This window comes from Chlamydotis macqueenii, chromosome 16 (genome assembly GCF_036417535.1).
Source record: "Chlamydotis macqueenii isolate bChlMac1 chromosome 16, bChlMac1.mat, whole genome shotgun sequence".
NCBI classification, from domain to species: Eukaryota; Metazoa; Chordata; class Aves; order Otidiformes; family Otididae; genus Chlamydotis; species Chlamydotis macqueenii.
In genome coordinates this window covers 15,647,859-15,666,316 of record NC_141571.1, presented here as the reverse complement: position 1 = coordinate 15,666,316, position 18,458 = coordinate 15,647,859, and the positions used below count along the sequence as shown (strand labels likewise).

The following is an 18,458-nucleotide window of genomic DNA, read 5'->3' as shown; positions in this document are numbered from 1 at the left end:
AAGGCCGCCGGAGAGCCGGGACGGCCATCCCAGTGCCGGCCGGGGGCTGCAACCGGAGCGGCGTCTGAGGCGAGGGCTGTCAGCGCGACCCAGCGCTCCTTCCTTCGACATGGTTTAATATGAGAGAAAGCAAATGCACAATACAAAATTTAAAAACCGGCCTGTGGTTTGCCCCCCACCCGCCCCGTACCCTCGTGGGAGATGAACAGGCGGGGGGGCGGCGGCACGGCCCCGGGGGGCCGGCCGGGGGTGGCTATGCGGCGTACATCGATACCGGACCCGGGCGGCTGCTCCCACACACACAACACGATGCTCTTGCACAATTGTTTTGTCGTCTGTCACTGGCGGAGGGTCTAGAAGGGCCCCAGCCCAGCGGCGCCGGGCAAAGCCCGCGGGCAAGGTCACTTCTCCTTCTTGGAGGCTTCTGTCGTCTCTTCCTTGGAGGCCCCCGGCACCTCCTTGGGGGCAGAGCTCTCCTCGTAGCTGGGGACAAGAAGGACAAGAGGGAGGAGTGAGCAGGAACAGACCCATGCCAGGCTGGGACAGCTCAGCCCGGAGCCGCGGGCTGGGGGTCTGCTCCAGCCACGGCCCCCCCCAGTGCAGGAAGGCTGGTGGGGCAGAGCCCAGGCGCGGATGAGACGGTGGCAGAGACGTCAAACCCTCTCTGCTCTTCCCGGTCTCCCCTCACAGACGGAGAGACGCCGGCCCACAGCAGCCAGGCGACAGCTACGGCCTCTGCCCGGGGAACGGGGAGAGCCTGGACCAGCCCGTACCTGGCCAGAGCGACAGAGAAAGGGCACCGCGTGCGATCGCTACATGGCACTAGGGCTTTGCTGCCGGCGTCGGCGGGGACAGGACAGTTTCTGCTGCATGGAATCAGCAAGGCTGGCCGGCGAGCCGGACACGGTGGGGAAGTGGGTAAGTCGCGGTGTGTGCGGCAAGATTTCAGCAGAGGATTCATAGCTGCAGGAGAGAGAGGAAGCAGGAGGGGAAAGGGGGGAGACAGGACAGAAAGGAGAGAGAGAGAGAAAAAGCAGAAGAGTTTTGGAGTGAGACTGCTGCAAACCCGCCACCCTGCGCGGGCCGCCTGCCATCCCCTCCGGCACTCGCTAGCCCCGGCTGGGGCGGCCCCGAGGCCGTGCTGGCAGGCTCCTGCCTGCACTCCCCTCGCCTGCAGGCCACGGGGCAGGGCTGCAGCGTGGAAAAGCGAGAGCTGAGACCCGGGGAAAAGGCAGCTCCGGGCGCAGCCCACGGGAGAGAGCAAGCCTGGGCAGCGGGCAGGCAGCGGCAGAGCGGCCCAGGCAGCAGACCGAGGTGACAGGCCCTTTCCTGCTGCTTGAGGACGCTGCGCCTGCTGCGGGCATGAGCGGCAGGACGGGCGCCCCGCAGCTGACAGCAGCAGAGCGACGGTCACTGCCTGCCCAGGGAGGCTCGGTGAGGCTGGGAGCCATGAAACCGATCCCGACGTGCCCACCTCTGCTCTGTCAGCACCCCTTCCGCAGGTCCGCAGCGCAGCCCTGCCCGCTCCCACCCTCCCCGCAGCGCTGCCCGTGCTCGCCCCCGCATCCGACCCTCGTTGCCCTCTCCCAGGGCAGCCTGCAGCCGCTGCGAGACTCCGTGTGCTGGCAGCTGCTCGGCAGAGATCGGGGGAAGCTGCCAGCTCCGGACTGCCCTCAGCACGGGGAGGAGCAGGGCGCACCGAAACTGCACGGTGGGAGCTACGGCTGGTGGGGTTTCTGAGGTGGGAGCCCCGGCCTCTTCCGGTCCCACTTCCTCTGCCTGCGCCTGGAGCGATGTCATGGGGGGCCAGACCCCAGGGCAACCCCTCAGCCTCCCGCACTTGCCCCAGCAGCGCTTGGCAGCTAGAGCGGCTCGCGCTAACGCTCTGCGGCGGAGTTAGCCTCACGCCTGGCTGCCAGGCGGCCGGCCTCTCAGCTCGTCTCTCCCCGGTTTCCTGGCGCAGGAGGTGGTGCTGCTGTCAGCTGGTGAGTCACGGCAGTGGGGAGAGCGGCTGCAGGATCCCAGGTGCACAGGAAGGACGATCCCAGGACACTCGGTGCCTGCAGCAGCGATCGTCAGAAGCCAACATCAAAGGCCAGGCAGGTGCGGCAGGGCTGGGGAGCCGGCCCAGCTGACAGCCCGGTGGGAACACGCATACCTGCGTCTCGCAGGGGAGGGCAGCCGGCTCCCCACTGCGCCCCAGCTGCGTGCTGGTTTCCCTCTGAGCGGGCTGGGGGCTTGGGCAGGCCCGCAGGGGCAGGAGGAGCCTGGGGGTGCAGGGCCCTGCTTTGGGACAGATGTTCCCTTCCGTCCTCTGCTTCAGCTGTCCTCAGACAAACAACCGCACCGGGCCACCCCCGAGCACAACCGGCTGCGCGCGGCAGAGAACCAGCTCCCAGAAGGGCTGCGCCGTGCTCCACGTGGCACAGTCCAGGCAGGAGACCAAACCTGCCCGCTGCCAGCACACAGGCAAACGCCTGCAGCGAGGCAGGCTGAGAGAAGGGCCGGAGCGCGACAGCGCAGCACAGACCCCCTTCGCTGCACCGACGGTCCCCGGGGCAGGGGAGACTGCGGCAAACCAGGACCCTTCACCGAGCAGGGAGGCTGGGATGTGCTCCAACCAGCCCTGGGTGCTCTCTCAGCCGGATCCGGCTCCCTTCTCCCCCACCCATGGGCCCTGGGACACAATGACCAAGTATCTCAGCACCAGGTGTGCGGTCCCACCCTCCGCTGCCTGCCAGCACACGGGAAGGGTTTGTCACCGGGGCGTAAAGCGATACCAGATGCTGCCTGCCTGCTGGTACGGCACCAAGGCTCTCGCAGAGCTACGGGGAGGCGGCTGGAGCCAGGGCCGGCGTGTACCAACACAGACCCGCTGCCTCCACCCACGCACGTGCGCACGCACGCCCAGAGCGTGCCCGGATGAACCCGTCCCTCCAGCTGTGCCCGGGCGTGGGAACAGCTGCACGCTCCGCGCGCTCCAGCACCGCGGGCAAAACAGCCCCGTCTCCAGCTACCGCTCACCTGAACATTTCGGTCACTTCTCCCTTTGCCAAGGCCACGAGAAGGGGGAATCCGATGCAGGCGGGGACCAGGTACAGCAGCGCAGGCTGTTGGGGTGAAACACAACTGTTAAATCAAAACACGGAATCAGCCCTCGGGAGGAGCGCGAGGTGAGCCGGCCCTGTCCCCTCCGCGCCCGTGGCATGTCACAGCGCTGCACAGGGGGTTAATGCTGCAGAAAGCTGCTTCGAGAGCCAAGTCACAGCTGCAGCAGCACAAACCCCTCGCTGTGGGGTCCCACTGGGCCACGAACACACCGAGGGCCCCCACACAGACCGGCGACAGCACCCACGGCGTGTGGGCTCCCAGGACCCCTCTGCAGCGTGCAGGGTGGGTCTCCAGGGGCAGCTCGGTTGCAAAAAGCCGCAAACACAGGGCTGCTCTTGGGAACGCAGCTGCCTGAACCAGCCCTGCCCCAAGCAGGACTCGGCTCCAGCCAGGCACGCAGGCTTTGGGCGGGGAAAGGTACAGGCCAGCACTGGAAAAGCAAAGCCAAGAGAAGGAACACATCTCCTTTTTCCTGGCACGGTGCAGGAAGCTCGTGGCCAAACTGGCATGTCCCGCTCGGGACGTGCCTCCGTGCAAGGCAGCACGGCGCCGCTCACCTGGGCGTGCTTGAAGATGTGCATGATGAAGATGGTCAGGCCCAGCCCGAAGATGTAGGCCACGAAGCTGGTGTAGAAATACGTGTGCGTGTTCTTCTTCAGGCTGTAGGGAAAGGGAGCAGAGCCCCGTGACCTCGGGTGTGGGGTGCCAGTGGCCAAAACAGAGCTGGCCCAGCGCTCACAGCATCTCCCACCGTGCTGGGGCACAGGGAGCTGTGCTCTGCCCGTGCTCTCGGGCCAGCGCAGAGCCTGCCACCAGCACCGCAGGGCTGGATGGGGTGACACCCAGGTGAGGGGCTGGGGAAGGAAGGGAAGGAGGCAGGCCATCCTGCTGCTGGATGGCTACTGGGGGGGCAGTAGGAATCGGTGCTGGGACCCAGGAAAGGGGTCCCACCTTCTCGGGGGAGGCAGGGCTGGTCCCTGGCACACTGCTCTCAGCATGTGCTGGTTTATCACAGGGCAGGCTGCAGGAACTGGGATTCCCAGCAGGTGCAGGCAAGATGTGGGTGGAAACACCTGGAAGAGCTGGCAGAGACCAGAGGGCCTGGGCAACAGCAGCAGGAGCGGGGCCACACCACCACAGTCGCATGAAGCAGCCCGTTCCCAGCAGCTCCCCTGCCAGAGACCTCCACGGCGAGGCAACTGCTGACAGCCACCCCTCGTGCAGCTTCCCTGCGCAGGAAGGAGCCGCTTCCCCCGACGTCAACGGCAACCCAGAGGCAGCCAGCGCTGCCAGGCACCAATCTGCATCCACGCGAGCACTCCCCAGAGGCGCCAGCACCCCCAGCTCTTTCCCACGCCGTTGCTGTTTCCCCTCGCTGCTCTCCTCCTCGGTGCTGGGGAGGCTCTGGGGGGCTGTTACACGCTGCCCACGAGCTCAGAAACTCACCCGCAGCGCTCAGGGCTTATCCACGAAGCCAGCCCTGCTCACCTCTACTCCGCCACGAGCTTCCCCTCGCACCCCCCACCACCGCAGCCGCTCTCCCGGGTTCCCACGCCAAGCCCCGGGGCGGGGGAGCACGCGACTGCACTCCTGGCTTCCTCTTCCCGTTTTCCTCCACCAAAGCAGCTCAAATATGCTGCAAGACCCGACGCGCCAGAGACCCTCGCTGCCGCCCACTCACCTGATGTCAAAGCGCAGCAGCAAGGCGATGAAGATCCCTGCGGGGAGAAGGGGACGGTGAGGGGACGGAGGTGGCGCGGAAGGCTGAGCGAGGCAGGACAGGACCCGCAGCGGCTCCGCGGGCCGTGCCCGGGCTGACAGTGCCCTCTCGTGGCACACGGCACCGGGACGGCACCCGGGGCGAGACCCCAGCCCACGCAGCCCCCCGCGGCTAACGGCAGAGCCAGGCACCTGCTGGGCTCCCCGCAGCCCCTTCGGACAGGCGGTGCCAGTCACATCCTCCCGCTCTGTCCTCACCTGGAATGACGATGTCTCCCAGACCCAGCATGGCAAAGTTGTCGGCCTCCAGCCCCTTCTCCAGCAGGTCCTGAGGGAAAACCACTGCGAGGAGCAGAGAGGGGCACGGTGAGGGGGGCAGCATCCGCGCTGAGCGCACCTCAGCACCCCCGTGCCTGGCAAAAAGGGACCGGAGCAGGGCAAGGCCCCCGCGTCCCTGCCCGCGGTCTCGCCCTCCCCTGCAGCTCCTCTTCTTCTGCAAAACCTCTGGGCACCAGGACAGGAGGGAAACTGAGGGGTTCAAAGCCAGCCCCACGCACAGGTTTCAGCCCCAGCTCCCAGAACCCAAACCACTACGTGCTCCACAACAGCACAAGTTCTCCCATCCTGCTGGTTTTGGGGGTCTCTAGGGTTGTTTTTTTTTTTTCCTCCCCCTTTTTTTTTTATGACCAGGCAAAATATCCCGCTCTGGGCGTGCAGACCAACTCAGCCAGCTCAGGGCTCTGCAAACCACCCCTGTCCAGAGACCTGGCCCAGCTCCCGGCAGGTCCGTGGCACCACACAGCGGTTCGGGGGTCACTAGCAGGCAGAGGGTACGCGGGGCAGCGACCGCAGCAGGACAGCCAGCCCCGCCTCCAGCGCGCGGGGAAGATCTACTCACGTTTTATCGGGGCCTCGAACGATTTGGCAACTGTCACCATCACATTGGTGCCAAAGACCTAGGGGCAAGCAGAGGAGTCTGGGGTGACCACACCAGCCGCACAGGGGGACACAGGCGCTCGGCCACGGCGTCACCTCGGGGCCCGGAGCGGCCTCAGAAAACAGCCAGAGAGCTGCTGAGCTGCGGGCTGGCGCCAGCGGGGACCGCAGCAATGGCCAGAGCAGCTGCGTCGCGCTCTCAGGTGATCGATTGGTACCACGCTATCAGCTTTAAACACTGGCATCGTTTGGGGGCGGGCTGCAAACACAGGGCAGCCACCCCCATTTCTGTTCTTTTCCACCTCTAGGCTGCCAGCCTCGGCTCCACCAGCAGCAGGCACACAAACCAGGAGCTGCCTGGCACCGCGTGAGCGAGACCCTAGAGCCGGGGCGAAAGAGAAACCTCAGAGCAAGCACCGGGCATCAGATTAAATCCCTGAGGGGCAGCGAGCTCTGGGCATCGCCAGGGAGTGACAGGACTCCACACTGGGACCGGGGAAAAGCGTCACACGGAAATTCACCCCAAGACTACGCAGGGGGCAACGTCACTGATCCACGGAGCAGTTCTCCCTCCTTGGGCCTCGCGGTGATTAAACCCGTGCTAAGAGCCAAGCGCCCAGCACCGGGAAGACACTCGCACCCCGAGCGGCACGCGAGCAGCAGGCTGAATCCTCGGCAGCTGAGAGCAGCGCAGGAAGTGGCACACAGGCTCGCAAACCACAGAGCCGAGACCGTTAACGAGCCTACGAAACGAGCAGCACCGGCCAAGTACCACAGAACACACAGTAGCCAGGCTTAAACAGAGGATTAGTTGGGCAGCTGCGGAGCTGCTGGACAGAGCTCAAGGCACACAAGGCTCTCAGACATTTGGAACCCAGTAACTCAGAAGGCGGAGGCAGCAGGAAGGGCTGGGGAAATCGGATATGGCAAGGAGAAACTGGGGTCCAGGCCCATTGCAGAAATAAGGAAAACCTCACAATGCAGATGTCGGGGCGCTGCACCGGCTGAAGGAAAGAGACCGGAGGCATTCCAGTATCTGTTCCTCTGTGCAAGGGAGGAGGACGCTAACGAAGGCAGCAAACAGAACACCAGCCCATACTGCAAGATCAGGGCACCCCAGAGCAGCCTCGTCCTCCAGCCCGCCCAGCAGCTCTGTCAGGCACTGGGAAGACCCCAGCCAGGAATACAGGTCACCAGAACCGGGCGTGCCGCCCACCCGGGTACCCCACAACAGCCCCGATGAGAGCCCTGCCAGCCCTGGGCTCTCTAAGCCAGAGACCAAAACAACACACATTTGCTGAGCCACCGTCTGCCATCATCCCCACCACACCCCTTTGGGCTGAGAAAGTGGAAATCCTGACTGCAAGCGTGCGTGCAGCCAGCGTGCTGCCCCCGAAGAGGCGTTACGCCACACACACGCCTTCCGCCCACGGCTGCGACCCGCATCCACCCCAGGGAACGCTCCTGTTTACCCAGAAGACATCGTAGATGAAGAGGCCCCCAAGCAAGATGCAGCCAGTGCTGACGTTGTTCAGGTGCAGCAGCTCCACCCCGTTGAGGGAGAACGCCAGCCCGAAGAGATTGTTGGCAATCCAGTGCTGGGAACGGCAGGAAAAGGAGATGTGGGTCCCACTCCACGTGCCGAGCCACAGCCTCGGCCTGCAGATGCCATGGAAAGGGGCCCGGGCCTGATCCAGCCCAGTCCCTGGCCTCCCCACAACCCGGCTGCGGCTCACTTACCTTCCTCAGCAGGTACCAGACGCCCACAACGCTGCTCAGGGCCAGGCACACGAGATCCTTGGTGTCAAACTCGTAATTCACTATTTCTGCAATGAAACAGAGAAGTCAGACTCTGGGCAGCACCTGTGACCCTTCTGTCAACAAGGAAAGTGGATTCTGGCAGGGAGAGGCAGAGCTTCTCCCTCTTCCTGCACCAGTTAACTCCTGGTGGGATCACTGGAAGAAGTATTCCCTTACCAGTAACGCTACTGGGCAGGATACTTATCAAAGCATCTTCCGCCCGCACAAAGATCTGAATCAGAGCAGTCAAGGCAGCACAGAAAAGTCAGTACTGCACTACCCAAGGAGCTTAAATGCGGGCGGCGCATTTAATAGCGGCCGTGGCTCCATTCCCACAGCACTCCGGGACCCGTTTCTGGGAAAAGGCAGCAAAGGAGAGCGCCTGCCAGCGCACGACGACGCACGCGGCAGCCCCAGCTCTGCAGGGGCGCACAGGGCTCGCCCTGGCTACAGAAGCGCAGCGGGGAGCAAGAGGCAAGCCTCTGAGCAGGTTGTTTCGGTGGGCTGAAAGCCAAAACAGCAAGCGAGCAAGAAACAGAGCAGTAAAGGCAGAAACCACTCAGCCCCCAGAGAAACCGGCGAGCCAACGTACCCTCCTTGCTCTCCCCAGAGCCCTGCGTGAAGAGGAGCTGGTACTGCTTGTTGGGGAAATTTGCAGGGAAGAACCTGTTCATCATGGGGCTGAAACGAGAGGTGCAGAGAGCAGTGTGACAGAAACCTCGCAGGACGCGGTGTCGCAGCGCGCATGCCGGCCCACGCCCCCGCCCGAGACAGGGAAACCCCAGGTTTCGCCACATCGGGGACCGGCAGGAGCCCCAGCTTCACAGGACCTCATCCCCCCCAGAGGTCTGACCTGCCCGTACGTGACAGTCCCCAAAATGCCTAGCACCACAGGCACTGAGCATCACCTCATGAGACGTCAGGACCCAGCCCAGACCCCGGCAGGCTCCCCGTGCCCCCCGCAGCCCCCCACACGCTGTCCGGGTGTGGGATTTGGCTCTGCTGCAAGGCAACGGTGCTCCAGAACCCTCGCGATGAACTCAACGTCTCGTGGAGCCAGACAACCCTGCCCCAGCCACACCCCTCCCTCCGCCGTACCTGATGGTGTGGGACAGGGCCAGGATCCCCAGCACAAAGAAATACATGGACAGCAGCAGATTGATGTACTCCTGTGAGAATATCTGCAAGATAAATCCAGAGAGGGGTCAGTTGCCGCAGCGTCCTCCCCATCCGCATCACTTGGCGTTGCGGTCGGCAGCCGCTGCGTCGGTGCTCCGGGGAGACGAGAGGAATAGCTGGAATCACCCGAATTCCCGCACCGCTGCTGGGAAACACGGTGAAAATAGCCGCCTGCTCGCAGAGCAAGCACAACGGGCTCGCGAGCTGTCGCACGTCTGCAAGAGCTCGGGTCAAAAGAGAACTCGTGCGCTGCAGAAAGGAGGACAGAGCGTCCCCCGCGCGTCCCCTGCAGAGCGAGCGAGGCACCGCGCCGCTCCCGGGGGCTGCCCCGGCGGAGGGGAGCAGCAGCACCCCCGCTTCGCTACCGCAGCGGGCAGAGCGCGTCCTGCCCTAATTAAACGAGGTATTATTAGAGCTCCTGCCCTCCAACACATCCGCTGCCTTACCGCTGAATCACACCCTACAGCCCTGCGCGGGGGCACCCCGGGGTCCTCCGTGCTCTGCTGGAAGGGGGATGCTGGAACACGAGCGCCCACGGCGGGGTACAGATACCAAAAGCAAGAGCTGTCGATCACGCAGTGACTTCAGCGGGCGCCACGATGCACGTTCAGCACTTCTTTTCCTGGCTTCTCCGTCCCAGCCAGGAGCAAGCAGCAGAAAAGGCACCCGAGGAGGCAGAGGAGTACCCCGAGACGTGGGCCACGGGGAAGGGGTGGGCTGCAAGGGGCTCTTCCAGCGGCACTGCTGCACAGTGCAGCCATCAGCTGAACATTTCAGTTTAAAGGGACTTTGAACTGAAATATTCCCAACTCTGCACCTTAAACCTCACCTGGGCAGCCAGGAGCACGCTTCCGCCTCGCAGGCGGCCCAGGAAAGCCGGAAGCCGCTGGTGCCGACAGGACCGGCCTGCGCTGGCGGCCCCACAGCTCTCCAGGCCTCTCCGGAGCTCAGCCGCACGCCGGGCGTGCGCGGGCAGCCAAAGGCGCTCCAAGCCAGGAGCCCTCCTCCGCAGAGCCGAAAGCACCTGCTGCTGGGATGTGCTATCCGTGACCCGGGAACGGACGCCTCGCTGCGCTTGCCGGCTCTGCACGTCTAAAAGACCTCACCTGAACACACAGGGGCTCGCCCACGGGGCAGCGATCGCCCAGGCCTGCAGCCGAGGCGGCTTCAGAAGCGCAGCACGCAGACAGCAGCGCCAGCAGTCCAGCGGCCCCGGCACCCGCCGCTCTCAGCCCGGGCAGAGCTCAGGGGTGAACTCACCCCTGGGCAGCTCCCCAGAAGCACCCCACGCACAAACAGGCTCTGAACGAGCCCAGGCTGTTACAATTCGAGTGAGAACTGTCATCCTCCTGCGTGGTGGCACTGAGGAGCCTGAGCCGTGCAGCCTTCAACGCTTTCTGTCCCAACACTAAGGGCACCCAACTAGAGCACGCCAAAAATCGAGCCAGTCCCGCCGCGGGAGCTCCTGAGCAGCGGGGAGTTCGGCAGGCACCAGCTCCAGCGCCCGCCGGCGTCGCTCACTTACTTTAAAGAAGAGGTAGAGCCCCAGGAGGGTGCAACTGGCAACGATGGGAAAGCGAGCAGCGTCCCGGCTGGTAATGGTCTCCGGCATCTCCGAGGAGTTCTGGGGAGAGAAGGAGAGGACAGGAGCGGATCAGCCCCTGCTCCGGCTTCCTACCTGCACGGACACAACGAGCGGGGCTCCGCAGCGGCTTCCAGAGGGGCAGGGCACCCGTTGGCCCCCCGCTGTTCCCAGAGGTGGGGCTGTGTCGCAGGCAGAGCCTGAGATGGAAAAAGCAAACCTCACACTCGTCTTTCCAAGGGCTGCCACAATTTACTGCTTTTTTCCTCTTGGAGAAGGGAAAATAAATAAATAAATAAATAAATAAATCACCCCGCCTGCTGCGCTGGCCTTGTTCCCTTCTCCCCGTGCCCAGAGGGAGCCGGGCTCCCTCGCCGCCCAGGCCCGGCCGTCCCCGTCAGCCTCCCCATCTGCGCGCGCCATATGCCCATCGCGCTCTGAGCGACGTCACCTTTTCATCCCTCACCTCGCTCTGGGGACGCTCCTTGCGCTCAAAAGCCCTGGATTTCTAAACCCCTTTTGCCCTCTGCGAAGGGGTTTTGCAGATTTGCACATCTTTGCACCAGCCGTTTCCCAGGAGGGACGTCCGGCGGAGCGCAGCGGAGCGGCAGGGCTGCCCAGCTGGCTGCCGCTCGCAGATTTAACCTCGCGCAGGCACCTGCGGCCAGCGCCGGGCAGAGGGCACGCTAGCGGAAGCCCTCACGCAAAGCGACAACAGCTTATCCCGGGCGCAGCTGCTGCCGTGCGGCGCTCGGCGGCACAGAAGCAAGCGCCCGAGGAGCCGCCAGCTCCCTGCGGCGTGAGGGAGAAGACATCTCCCCTCGGAAGCACAGCCAGGCCCTGCTCGCAGAGCGCAGCTGCCTGGGCTGCCAGGAACCCCACGAAAATCAGCTGAAGCGCCCGAGGGAGGGCATAAGGGCAGACAAGGGGCTTTAAAAACCAGGCTGTGCGAACCAGCCCCTGCTCCTGAGCTTCGGGAGCCGAAGGGCTGGGGTGCGAGTCTCTCTGGGACGCTGCCCGAGACGCAGAGTGCAGCGGGACGGGCTGCAGGGCAGCGCCGCGGCACCCCGGGGTGCGGGGCGGGGGAGCGAAGCCACACACGAGCCCCTCGCCCCGACGCCGCATCTCTTGCGGGGGTGCGCGGGGCGGCGAGGAGCTTTGCAGCACTTGAATTTCTCGGGACAGCCGAGGACCGGGCTGGAGAAGCCCCCGAGGGAAGCCAGACCTCCCCCCGGGACTCCCCCGCCTCCACCTCCGGGTCTCTCCGCCCTTCCCGGGACAGGATGGGATGGAGGGGGGGGGGGCGGCCGGAGGGTGTCCCGGGAGGGCCGGGGGGCAGCCCCCGCTGGCGGGCCCCGGGCTGCGGGGAGCCCCCGGGCGCAGAGGGGGCGGCGGCCCCGGCGGGGGGGCGGCCCGGGCGCGGCGGGGGTACCTTGCTCTTGGCGCAGCTGACGGAGCGCAGCGCCCCGAAGAAGATGGGCAGCAGCGCCATGAGGACCAGGCTGCCGTAAGCCAGCGCCATGCCCTCGGGGGTGGCGGGTGGGCGGGCGGCGGCGGCGGAGGGACCGGCCGGGGAACCGGCCCCGGCCCCGGCGGCGCTGCCGTTGTGCGCCGCGGCCTCCTCCATGGCGGCTGCTCCCACCGCGGTCCGCTTCCGGCCCGGCGCGCGCCAGGGACACGTCCTCTTACCGGACCGGAAACGCGTCACGCGTCGGTGACGCCGGCCACGCCCCCCCGCCCCGCCGCAAACCGGGCTGGCGTTGCTAGGAGACCGAGCGCGGCTGGGCCCGATCCCGGCCCCGGCCCCGATCCCGGCCCCACGGCCGCCCCTGGGCTCGGCCCTGCGGTCCGGCCGCCCCCGCACCCCCGGCTCCGGGCGGGTCTCCAGGCTGGCTCCCTCCCCGCGGGGCCCGGCCGTGGTGGAAGGGAATGCCCCGGCGCGGTGCCCGTGCCCCGGGCGGGGTGGGCCGCGGGCCGTGAGGGCAGCCCGAGCCGGCCGTGAGCGGCACCCGGCCGGCGCTCCCTCCCTAAAAACGCCTCGTGAATGGCACCGAACGCTCCCCGCCGCCGGGCCGGGAGAAACGGGGCTGAAACGGCTGTTTTCCTCACAGATGTTCCCACCGCTGCCAGCCTGGCCGTGCCACCCGGCCCCCTCCTCCTCCTCCTCCTCCTCCTCCTCCTCCTCCTCCTCGCCAGTTCCCCTGCACCGGTGCGGGGACCAGAGCCCGCTCAGGAGCAAGGACACCAGCGGAGACAAAGGCTGGGCAAACCCAAACGGTGCTGCCCCGCGTTCGGGTCTGAGCCGCGGGCAGCGCGAGGGAGCGCGGCGGGGATTAAAAAGCAAGTTTGGGATTTCTTTTAGAATGTTTTCCTCTTTTTTTTTTTTTAAAAAAAAGAAGGATCTATTTCAGGACCGGAGGTGATTCATCGCCGGGTGGCTGAGGCGGAGGGCAGCGGCAAGGCCTCCCGGGAGCGCGGCTGTGCCTGCGCGGGGCTGGCCGCCTGCCCGGGCGCTCTGCTCTCCTGCCGCTGCTTCTCCCACAAAGGAGAAGGACAGGCACCCAGGGCAGCGGCAGGCAGCCACGCAGGCACCGCGCCCGCGCCCGCCCCGCTGCTGCCCACCCCGCTGCCTGCGCCGCCCGCCACGGCGCGGCTGCCGACCCCCTTACGGACCCCCTCACCCGGCGCCCTACGGACCCCTCTGGGTGCCCACCCGCCCCCTAATCGCCCCCTTGGCTTGGGAGCCCTCGACAAAGGGCGACGCTTCCCCTCCCTGCTCAGCCCCCTGCGCCGCAGCCCTGCAGCAACTCCTGCCCTGCTTTGGGCTCCGCGACACAAACCCAAAAAGCTGCCCTGGGTGGGGGCTGCGAAGTCCCTCTCCAGGAACCTCCCGAATCTTTGCCTTCGGTTTTGGTTGCTGCCTGAGGAGCAGGAGCGGCAGCTCCCCTTGCTTTCTCCTGTGCCCCCAGGAAGCAGGAGCGTGTGATCCCCTGGGGAGCAGCGGGGCCCCGGCGCTGCCGTGGCGGTGCAGGGAGTCGGGGTGTCCATTTCAGCTCTTTTTGCACCAAACCCAGGTTAACAGGGGCGGGAGCGTCGTCCTGGGGCTGGGGCGAGCCCGAAGCGATGGCTGGTGGGGGCTGAGCCACTCCTCACGTTTTGGTTAAACCAGAACCCGAAAACGCCCCCGGCCACCACCGTCCTGCAGGGACTGAGGGCCCGAGCTGCCCACGGCCGGGCAGTGGCCGCTCTCCTCCCCTCCGCTTTTCTCGGCCGCTCCCCGTGAGAAGATGAACCCCCCGCACGCTGGGGTGGCTGCTCCGGCTGAGGGCCCCGTCCCCTCGGGACCGGCAGCAGATGGGGGGCTAGCGGAGGAGGGGGCAGCGGCCGGACCACCACCGTCCATCTCCGCGTTGCCCTGGGGTCGGAAGCTGGCCGGGCAGCAGCCCTCGGGGCTCTCCTCCTTCCTTCCTCCCCTGGTTTCCCAGCACCTCGCCGTGGCCTCCTGGCCTCTCCTCCCACCCTCCAGCGCGGCCGCATTTTTCTGGGTTTGAGCTCATTCTTTCCACTCCCCTCTCTGCCGGCTGCCAACTTTCCATCCCGTGGCCCCCCCCGTCGCCTCCTGACGCAGGGAAACACCGGCTGCGGCTGCGGGAGGGATCGGCGGCAGCCCCGAGCCCCCAGCCCCGGCGCGCAGCCCCGGGCCCCGCTGATGGGCGCCGTGTGAACCGCGGCACCGCGTCCAGCGGCGCCAGGAACCGGGGTGCGGGGAGCTCCAGGGCAGAGCCCGGCACAGCAGCCCGAGCCCGAGCAGCGGCGAGGGGAAAGCGGCAATGCTGCTGTCGCCTACGGGTTGGGGAGGCACCGAGCAGCACGGAGAAAAGCCCGAGCGGGCTTCCCTGGTCCCGGGGACGGAGCTGGCAGGGAGAAGCCCCCTGTGGGGTTTGCACCTGTGGAGAGACTGTTTTCCCGCAGGGACAGGGCGCTGCCCCATCCCAGTGTCCCCTTTGTGCTGTGACCCCCTCTCCGGCTGCACCGCACCGGCCACGGCCGGCGGCTCCCCACGCTCGAGCCGCAGATCGAGCGGAAACTCCCGACCTGACCCGGGGAGCCAGGGCACCGCTGATCCTCCCTGGCGCCGGGCCCGGGGCCGCTGAGCAGGTTACCCCGCGGCGTCCCAGCTGCTCGCCGGCAACGTGGCCCAAAAACAACCGGCTGAGCCCACGCGGCTCCAGCATCGCCTCCGCGGGGTGCCTGGGGTCACTCGCTGCTCGCTGCGGCCAAGCACGTCCCTTCCCGGCTGTGCCGCGCTGCGGCCGCTGCCGCGCTGCCCGGCTCCTGCCTCCCTGCCCTTTCCCGGCGTACCGGGAGCCACCGAGCGCCCGGCTCCCTGCCCAGGCTGCAGCTCCCGTGGGGCGCGGGGGCTTGAGACCCCAGCAGAGCTCAGCCCTTCCAGAGGCTTTTCCAGAGCCGGCCGGGAGCCAGGAGCGGCAGGGAAGGTTGGGGGCTTCTGTCATCACCGGGGATGACGCCGTGACCGCTGGGTGAGGAACAGAGATCTCTGCCAGGGGCGGGTGAAGGTTCTCCCTGCCCTGAGGTGTTTTGGCTGGCCCGGGCTGCGAGCGAGGAACCGGACTTGAATCTGGCCACGCAGCCCCAGCGCTCCGCTCCCCACGGCAGGGACCCAGCAGAGACCGGCACCTCCCTGATGCCGTTTATTCTGCAGATCGAGGGTTTTCCCCGTTGCACCAGTACAGAAAAGAACTTGCTTCGAGAAGCAGTGGTGCCGGGGAGGCATGGCACGCAGCCCTGGCGCGGTGCTGGCGTGGAGAGGCCGGGGGTGCCAGGCGACGCTGCCGGTGCTCCCCCAGCTCCACTCCCCAGCCAGGCCCCAGGGTGGCAGGGACCTTCGCAGGGTGGGGGGGACTGGCACCGCGAGCAGGACCGGCCACGCTCCCGGCAGCCTCTGGCCCTGCAGGCAGCCCTGCACCGCGGCACGGCCACCCCTCACCCCCGGCTTCCTAGCAGCCAGGACCTCACCACCCCACGCGCAGGGATCCCACCCGCTGCCCAGGGCACCCGGCCCCACTTGTCCCCTCTCCTGGAGGGGACGCGGCCGGATCCAGAGCGCCCCAGGCATCGCTCAGCACCGGTTAAAACAGCTCCACGTCCTCAGCATCGCTCCAGCCCTGTCTGGGCTCTCGGCGGAGCCGCCGGCCACGCTGCCGGCAGAGAGGAGAGTCCCCAGCCGGCGCGCGAGTCCCCAGCCGGCGCGTGCAGACGGTCGGGGGGCAGATGGCTCTCAGAGCACGGACAGGTCGTGGCAGGACTTGGAGCGGACTTTGAGGGCCACTTTGCTGCTGTTCCTGGCCACCAGCCTGTCGAGGAAGCGCCGGGCTCTCTTGGTGAGGCTCTCCTTGCGCTTTTGGCCCGGCGCGGGGTGCGCACGGGCCTCCTTGCTGCCACGGCGCAGGCGGATCTGCCGCACCACCCCCTCGAAGAGCTCGGCCACGTTGTGCTGCAGAGCCGCCGACGTCTCGATGAACTTGCAGTCGAACACCACGGCGCAAGCGCGGCCCTCTGCAAGGGAAAGGCGGGGAGGTGGCACGGCCCCGCTGGCACCACGGGTGCTGGCGCCCCGGGCGCTGCCACATGCGGGCTGCGCCTCCAGGGACAAGGGGACAGACGTGGGGCAAGCGGCTGGGCAGGGAGCCTGGGCGCAGGGTCCCCACCGGCCAGATTCCCGCCCCCGGCACCACTCACCTTCGACGGAGACCTCACGGCACCGCACCAGGTCGGTTTTGTTCCCCACCAGGATGATGGGGATGTCCTCGGCCTGCCGCGCGCGGCGCAGCTGGATGCGCAGCTCCGAGGCGCTCTCGAAGCTGCCGCGGTCGGTGATGGAGTAGACGATGACATAGGCGTTCCCCACCTGCAGGCAATGGCTGCGGCGCCAGCTCTCCTCGCCCTGCCACCACACCCGGAACAAGATGTCACCGCGCCACGGGGGCTAGTGGCAGCCCCGACCGCTCCCGGGGGACGGCGGAGCACCCTGGCACCGACGGGACCTGCCAGCCCACCCCACCAGCCCCCACATGGTGGGGAGCAGACATGTGGCCTTGTTAATAAAATGCAGATTAAAAGCTCCCGATTTTGGGGAGCGTTTGAGAGTTTCCTCCTCTGCTGACAACAAACTGGGGCTGTGGGCTCAGCTTGGCTCGGGGGCTGAGGCCGCACCTCCCGGCACCGGCGTCGGCCGCGCGGTGCCGGCGTCGTGGGTGAAGCAGGCGCTGGTCCCTGCTGGGCAGGATGGGATCAAGCGACCATGGAAATAAAGGGTGTTGTGGTGCTGGGGCATCTCCAGCCAGCGCAGCCGTACCTGCAGAACGCAGCCCCAGCCCACGCGGATGCTGCGCCCATGTTTACAGCCCGGGCACCCGCTCCATCCCCGCTCCTGGGGATCGGTCCCGGTGGCACCCGCAGGAATGCTAGGCCCCGGCACGGGGGGAGGCAGCCGCGGCGGCGGCGCTGGCATTTCTGCCCAGGCCATGCCTCCGCGCGCGGGGCGGAAGGAATGCCCCGTGCCAGGCTCTCGGGGCCGCGGCTCTGCTTGCTAAAGCACGCATGCTGGCTGGTGGCACCATCGCACGGGGATTTGCCCAGTTGATGCCTTCAGCCCCGCACCCAAACCATTTCCACGTATTTCGAAGCAGGCTGCCGCCACGCTCCTTCCCCACTGCCCCTTCCGCTCCACGTGCGAGGGGCACCCCGTGCCCACGCACAGCGGCTGTGCCCGTACAACGTGCCCCGCACGCGTCCCAGCCCTGGCCCCACTGTACCCGCTGCTCCGGCTCCCAGGTGTCCATCACCAGCAGCGTGGTCTCCTCGCCATCCACGGTCAGCGTGCGCTCGTACGCGGCCTCTGCGAGACGCCGGGAGAGCCCGGTTGGCACCGCGCTGCCGGGGGGCAGCTGAGCCCCGCTCCTGGCGCCAGGCTCTCCCCCGCCTTGCACGCGGGGATTTTCCCAACACGGGACCCAGACACACGCTGCCGCCCCGCCGCGTCCTCCGGGCCCCGCGGTGGGCAACCCCGCTGCAGAGGGACCCCCAACCAGCGCTCCCCCTGCCAGGCACCCACCTCCGTGCTGTTCCAGCAGGTCCCGCTCCTGGACGCCGGCGAAGAGGTTGACCAAGCTGGTCTTGCCCACGCCGGGGTCGCCCAGCAGCACCACGCGGAAGAGGGGCTCCGAGGGGCCGGAGGAGCCCGAGGACTCGGAGGACCAGCTGTCCCGGGGTGCCGCAGCCCTGGCACCCGGCTCGGACGCCGAGTGACCCAGCTGAGGGTGGCAGGGCTCGTCCCGGGGGGTGACACCCAGCACCCCGGGCCGCGGCAGAGGGGTGCTGGCCCTCCTGCGCAGCGGGCTCCTGCTCCCGCGTTGCGTGTTCAGGGTCATCGGCGGCACCGAGGGCAGGGGGCTGGGAGAGGCCGCCCCGAGGGGCCCCGGCAGCCCCTGGCCGCGCCGCTCCCGGTGCCGCTCCCGGTGCCCGGCCGAGCCGTCGGTAGCTCGGGCACGGCTTTCCCCGGGACGAGTTCTCCGCAGCCCGGCCCGGGTTTTAAACCCCGGGAGGTGGAGCCCCTCGCCGCCCCCGGTCCCTCCCTCGCCGGACACATCCCCGCCCGCACCGGCCCCGGTCCCGGCCCCGGCCGCTCCGTCCGGTCCCCTCGGTCCCCTGGGGCTCCCGGTGCCGGGGGCACGGTGAATCCCCCCGGGGCGCGTCCCCTCGGTCCCGGGGAGCGGCGCGGGGGAGGATGCGCTGCCGCGGGGCGGTGGCTCCGCCGCGTTCCCCGTCCTGCGTGGGCAGGGTCCCCCCCCCGGTCCCCCCGGTCCCCCCGGGCCGTGCTCCCCGCGGCCCCCGCCCCGGCCCGGCTCCATCTCGCGGTGGAGCGGGGCAGAGCACGGCTCCGCCGCTTCGCCAATTAAGGAGCGAACCGAGCCCGGCCGGTCCTGCCCGGTGCCCAGCGCCCGGTGCCCGGTGCCCGGTGGGGCTGCGCTTTGCCGGGACCTCGGCCCCTGCTCGGCAGACGCCATGGCCAGGAGCCGGCGATGGAAAGCGCGGCCATAGACTCTCTCGG

General features: G+C 67.5%; 2 protein-coding genes across 3 annotated transcripts; both read right to left on the bottom strand.

The window, feature by feature from the left end:
* Positions 1-99: 99 nt before the first annotated feature.
* Positions 100-11,989, bottom strand: HM13 (histocompatibility minor 13). 2 transcript variants are annotated; one of them, XM_086760735.1, is made up of 13 exons: positions 11,760-11,989; positions 10,271-10,369; positions 8,665-8,747; positions 8,159-8,247; positions 7,507-7,592; positions 7,239-7,364; positions 5,729-5,786; positions 5,089-5,172; positions 4,793-4,829; positions 3,669-3,771; positions 3,025-3,110; positions 774-963; positions 100-483 (listed from the first exon to the last, which is right to left on the bottom strand). In XM_086760735.1, the coding sequence occupies exons 1-12, from the start codon at positions 11,952-11,954 to the stop codon at positions 813-815; spliced, it is 1,197 nt and encodes a 398-aa protein (XP_086616861.1). In that variant the 5' UTR covers positions 11,955-11,989; the 3' UTR covers positions 100-483; positions 774-812. The 2 variants fall into 2 exon arrangements, with proteins under 2 accessions (XP_086616861.1, XP_086616862.1); XM_086760736.1 differs by lacking the exon at positions 774-963.
* Positions 11,990-15,007: 3,018 nt separating this feature from the next.
* On the bottom strand, positions 15,008-17,910 carry REM1 (RRAD and GEM like GTPase 1). Its single transcript, XM_086760650.1, has 4 exons — positions 17,463-17,910; positions 17,164-17,246; positions 16,088-16,292; positions 15,008-15,904 (listed from the first exon to the last, which is right to left on the bottom strand). The coding sequence occupies exons 1-4, from the start codon at positions 17,776-17,778 to the stop codon at positions 15,627-15,629; spliced, it is 882 nt and encodes a 293-aa protein (XP_086616776.1). The 5' UTR covers positions 17,779-17,910; the 3' UTR covers positions 15,008-15,626.
* Positions 17,911-18,458: the final 548 nt, after the last annotated feature.

What these genes read in the sequence shown, in the direction of transcription:
- HM13 (XM_086760735.1), bottom strand. Translation starts at nt 11,954, where the DNA reads ATGGAGGAGGCCGCGGCGCACAACGGCAGCGCCGCCGGGGCCGGGGCC. An exon ending in CTCTGGGGAGAGCAAGGAGG is followed by an intron (nt 7,593 to 8,158) that starts GTACGTTGGCTC and finishes GTTTCATTGCAG; the next exon opens with AAATAGTGAATTACGAGTTT. An exon ending in GGGAGACATCGTCATTCCAG is followed by an intron (nt 4,830 to 5,088) that starts GTGAGGACAGAG and finishes TTCTCCCCGCAG; the next exon opens with GGATCTTCATCGCCTTGCTG.
- REM1 (XM_086760650.1), bottom strand. Translation starts at nt 17,778, where the DNA reads ATGACCCTGAACACGCAACGCGGGAGCAGGAGCCCGCTGCGCAGGAGG. An exon ending in CCTGCTGGAACAGCACGGAG is followed by an intron (nt 17,247 to 17,462) that starts GTGGGTGCCTGG and finishes GGCGTCTCGCAG; the next exon opens with AGGCCGCGTACGAGCGCACG. An exon ending in CCGTGAGGTCTCCGTCGAAG is followed by an intron (nt 15,905 to 16,087) that starts GTGAGTGGTGCC and finishes TTTCCCTTGCAG; the next exon opens with AGGGCCGCGCTTGCGCCGTG.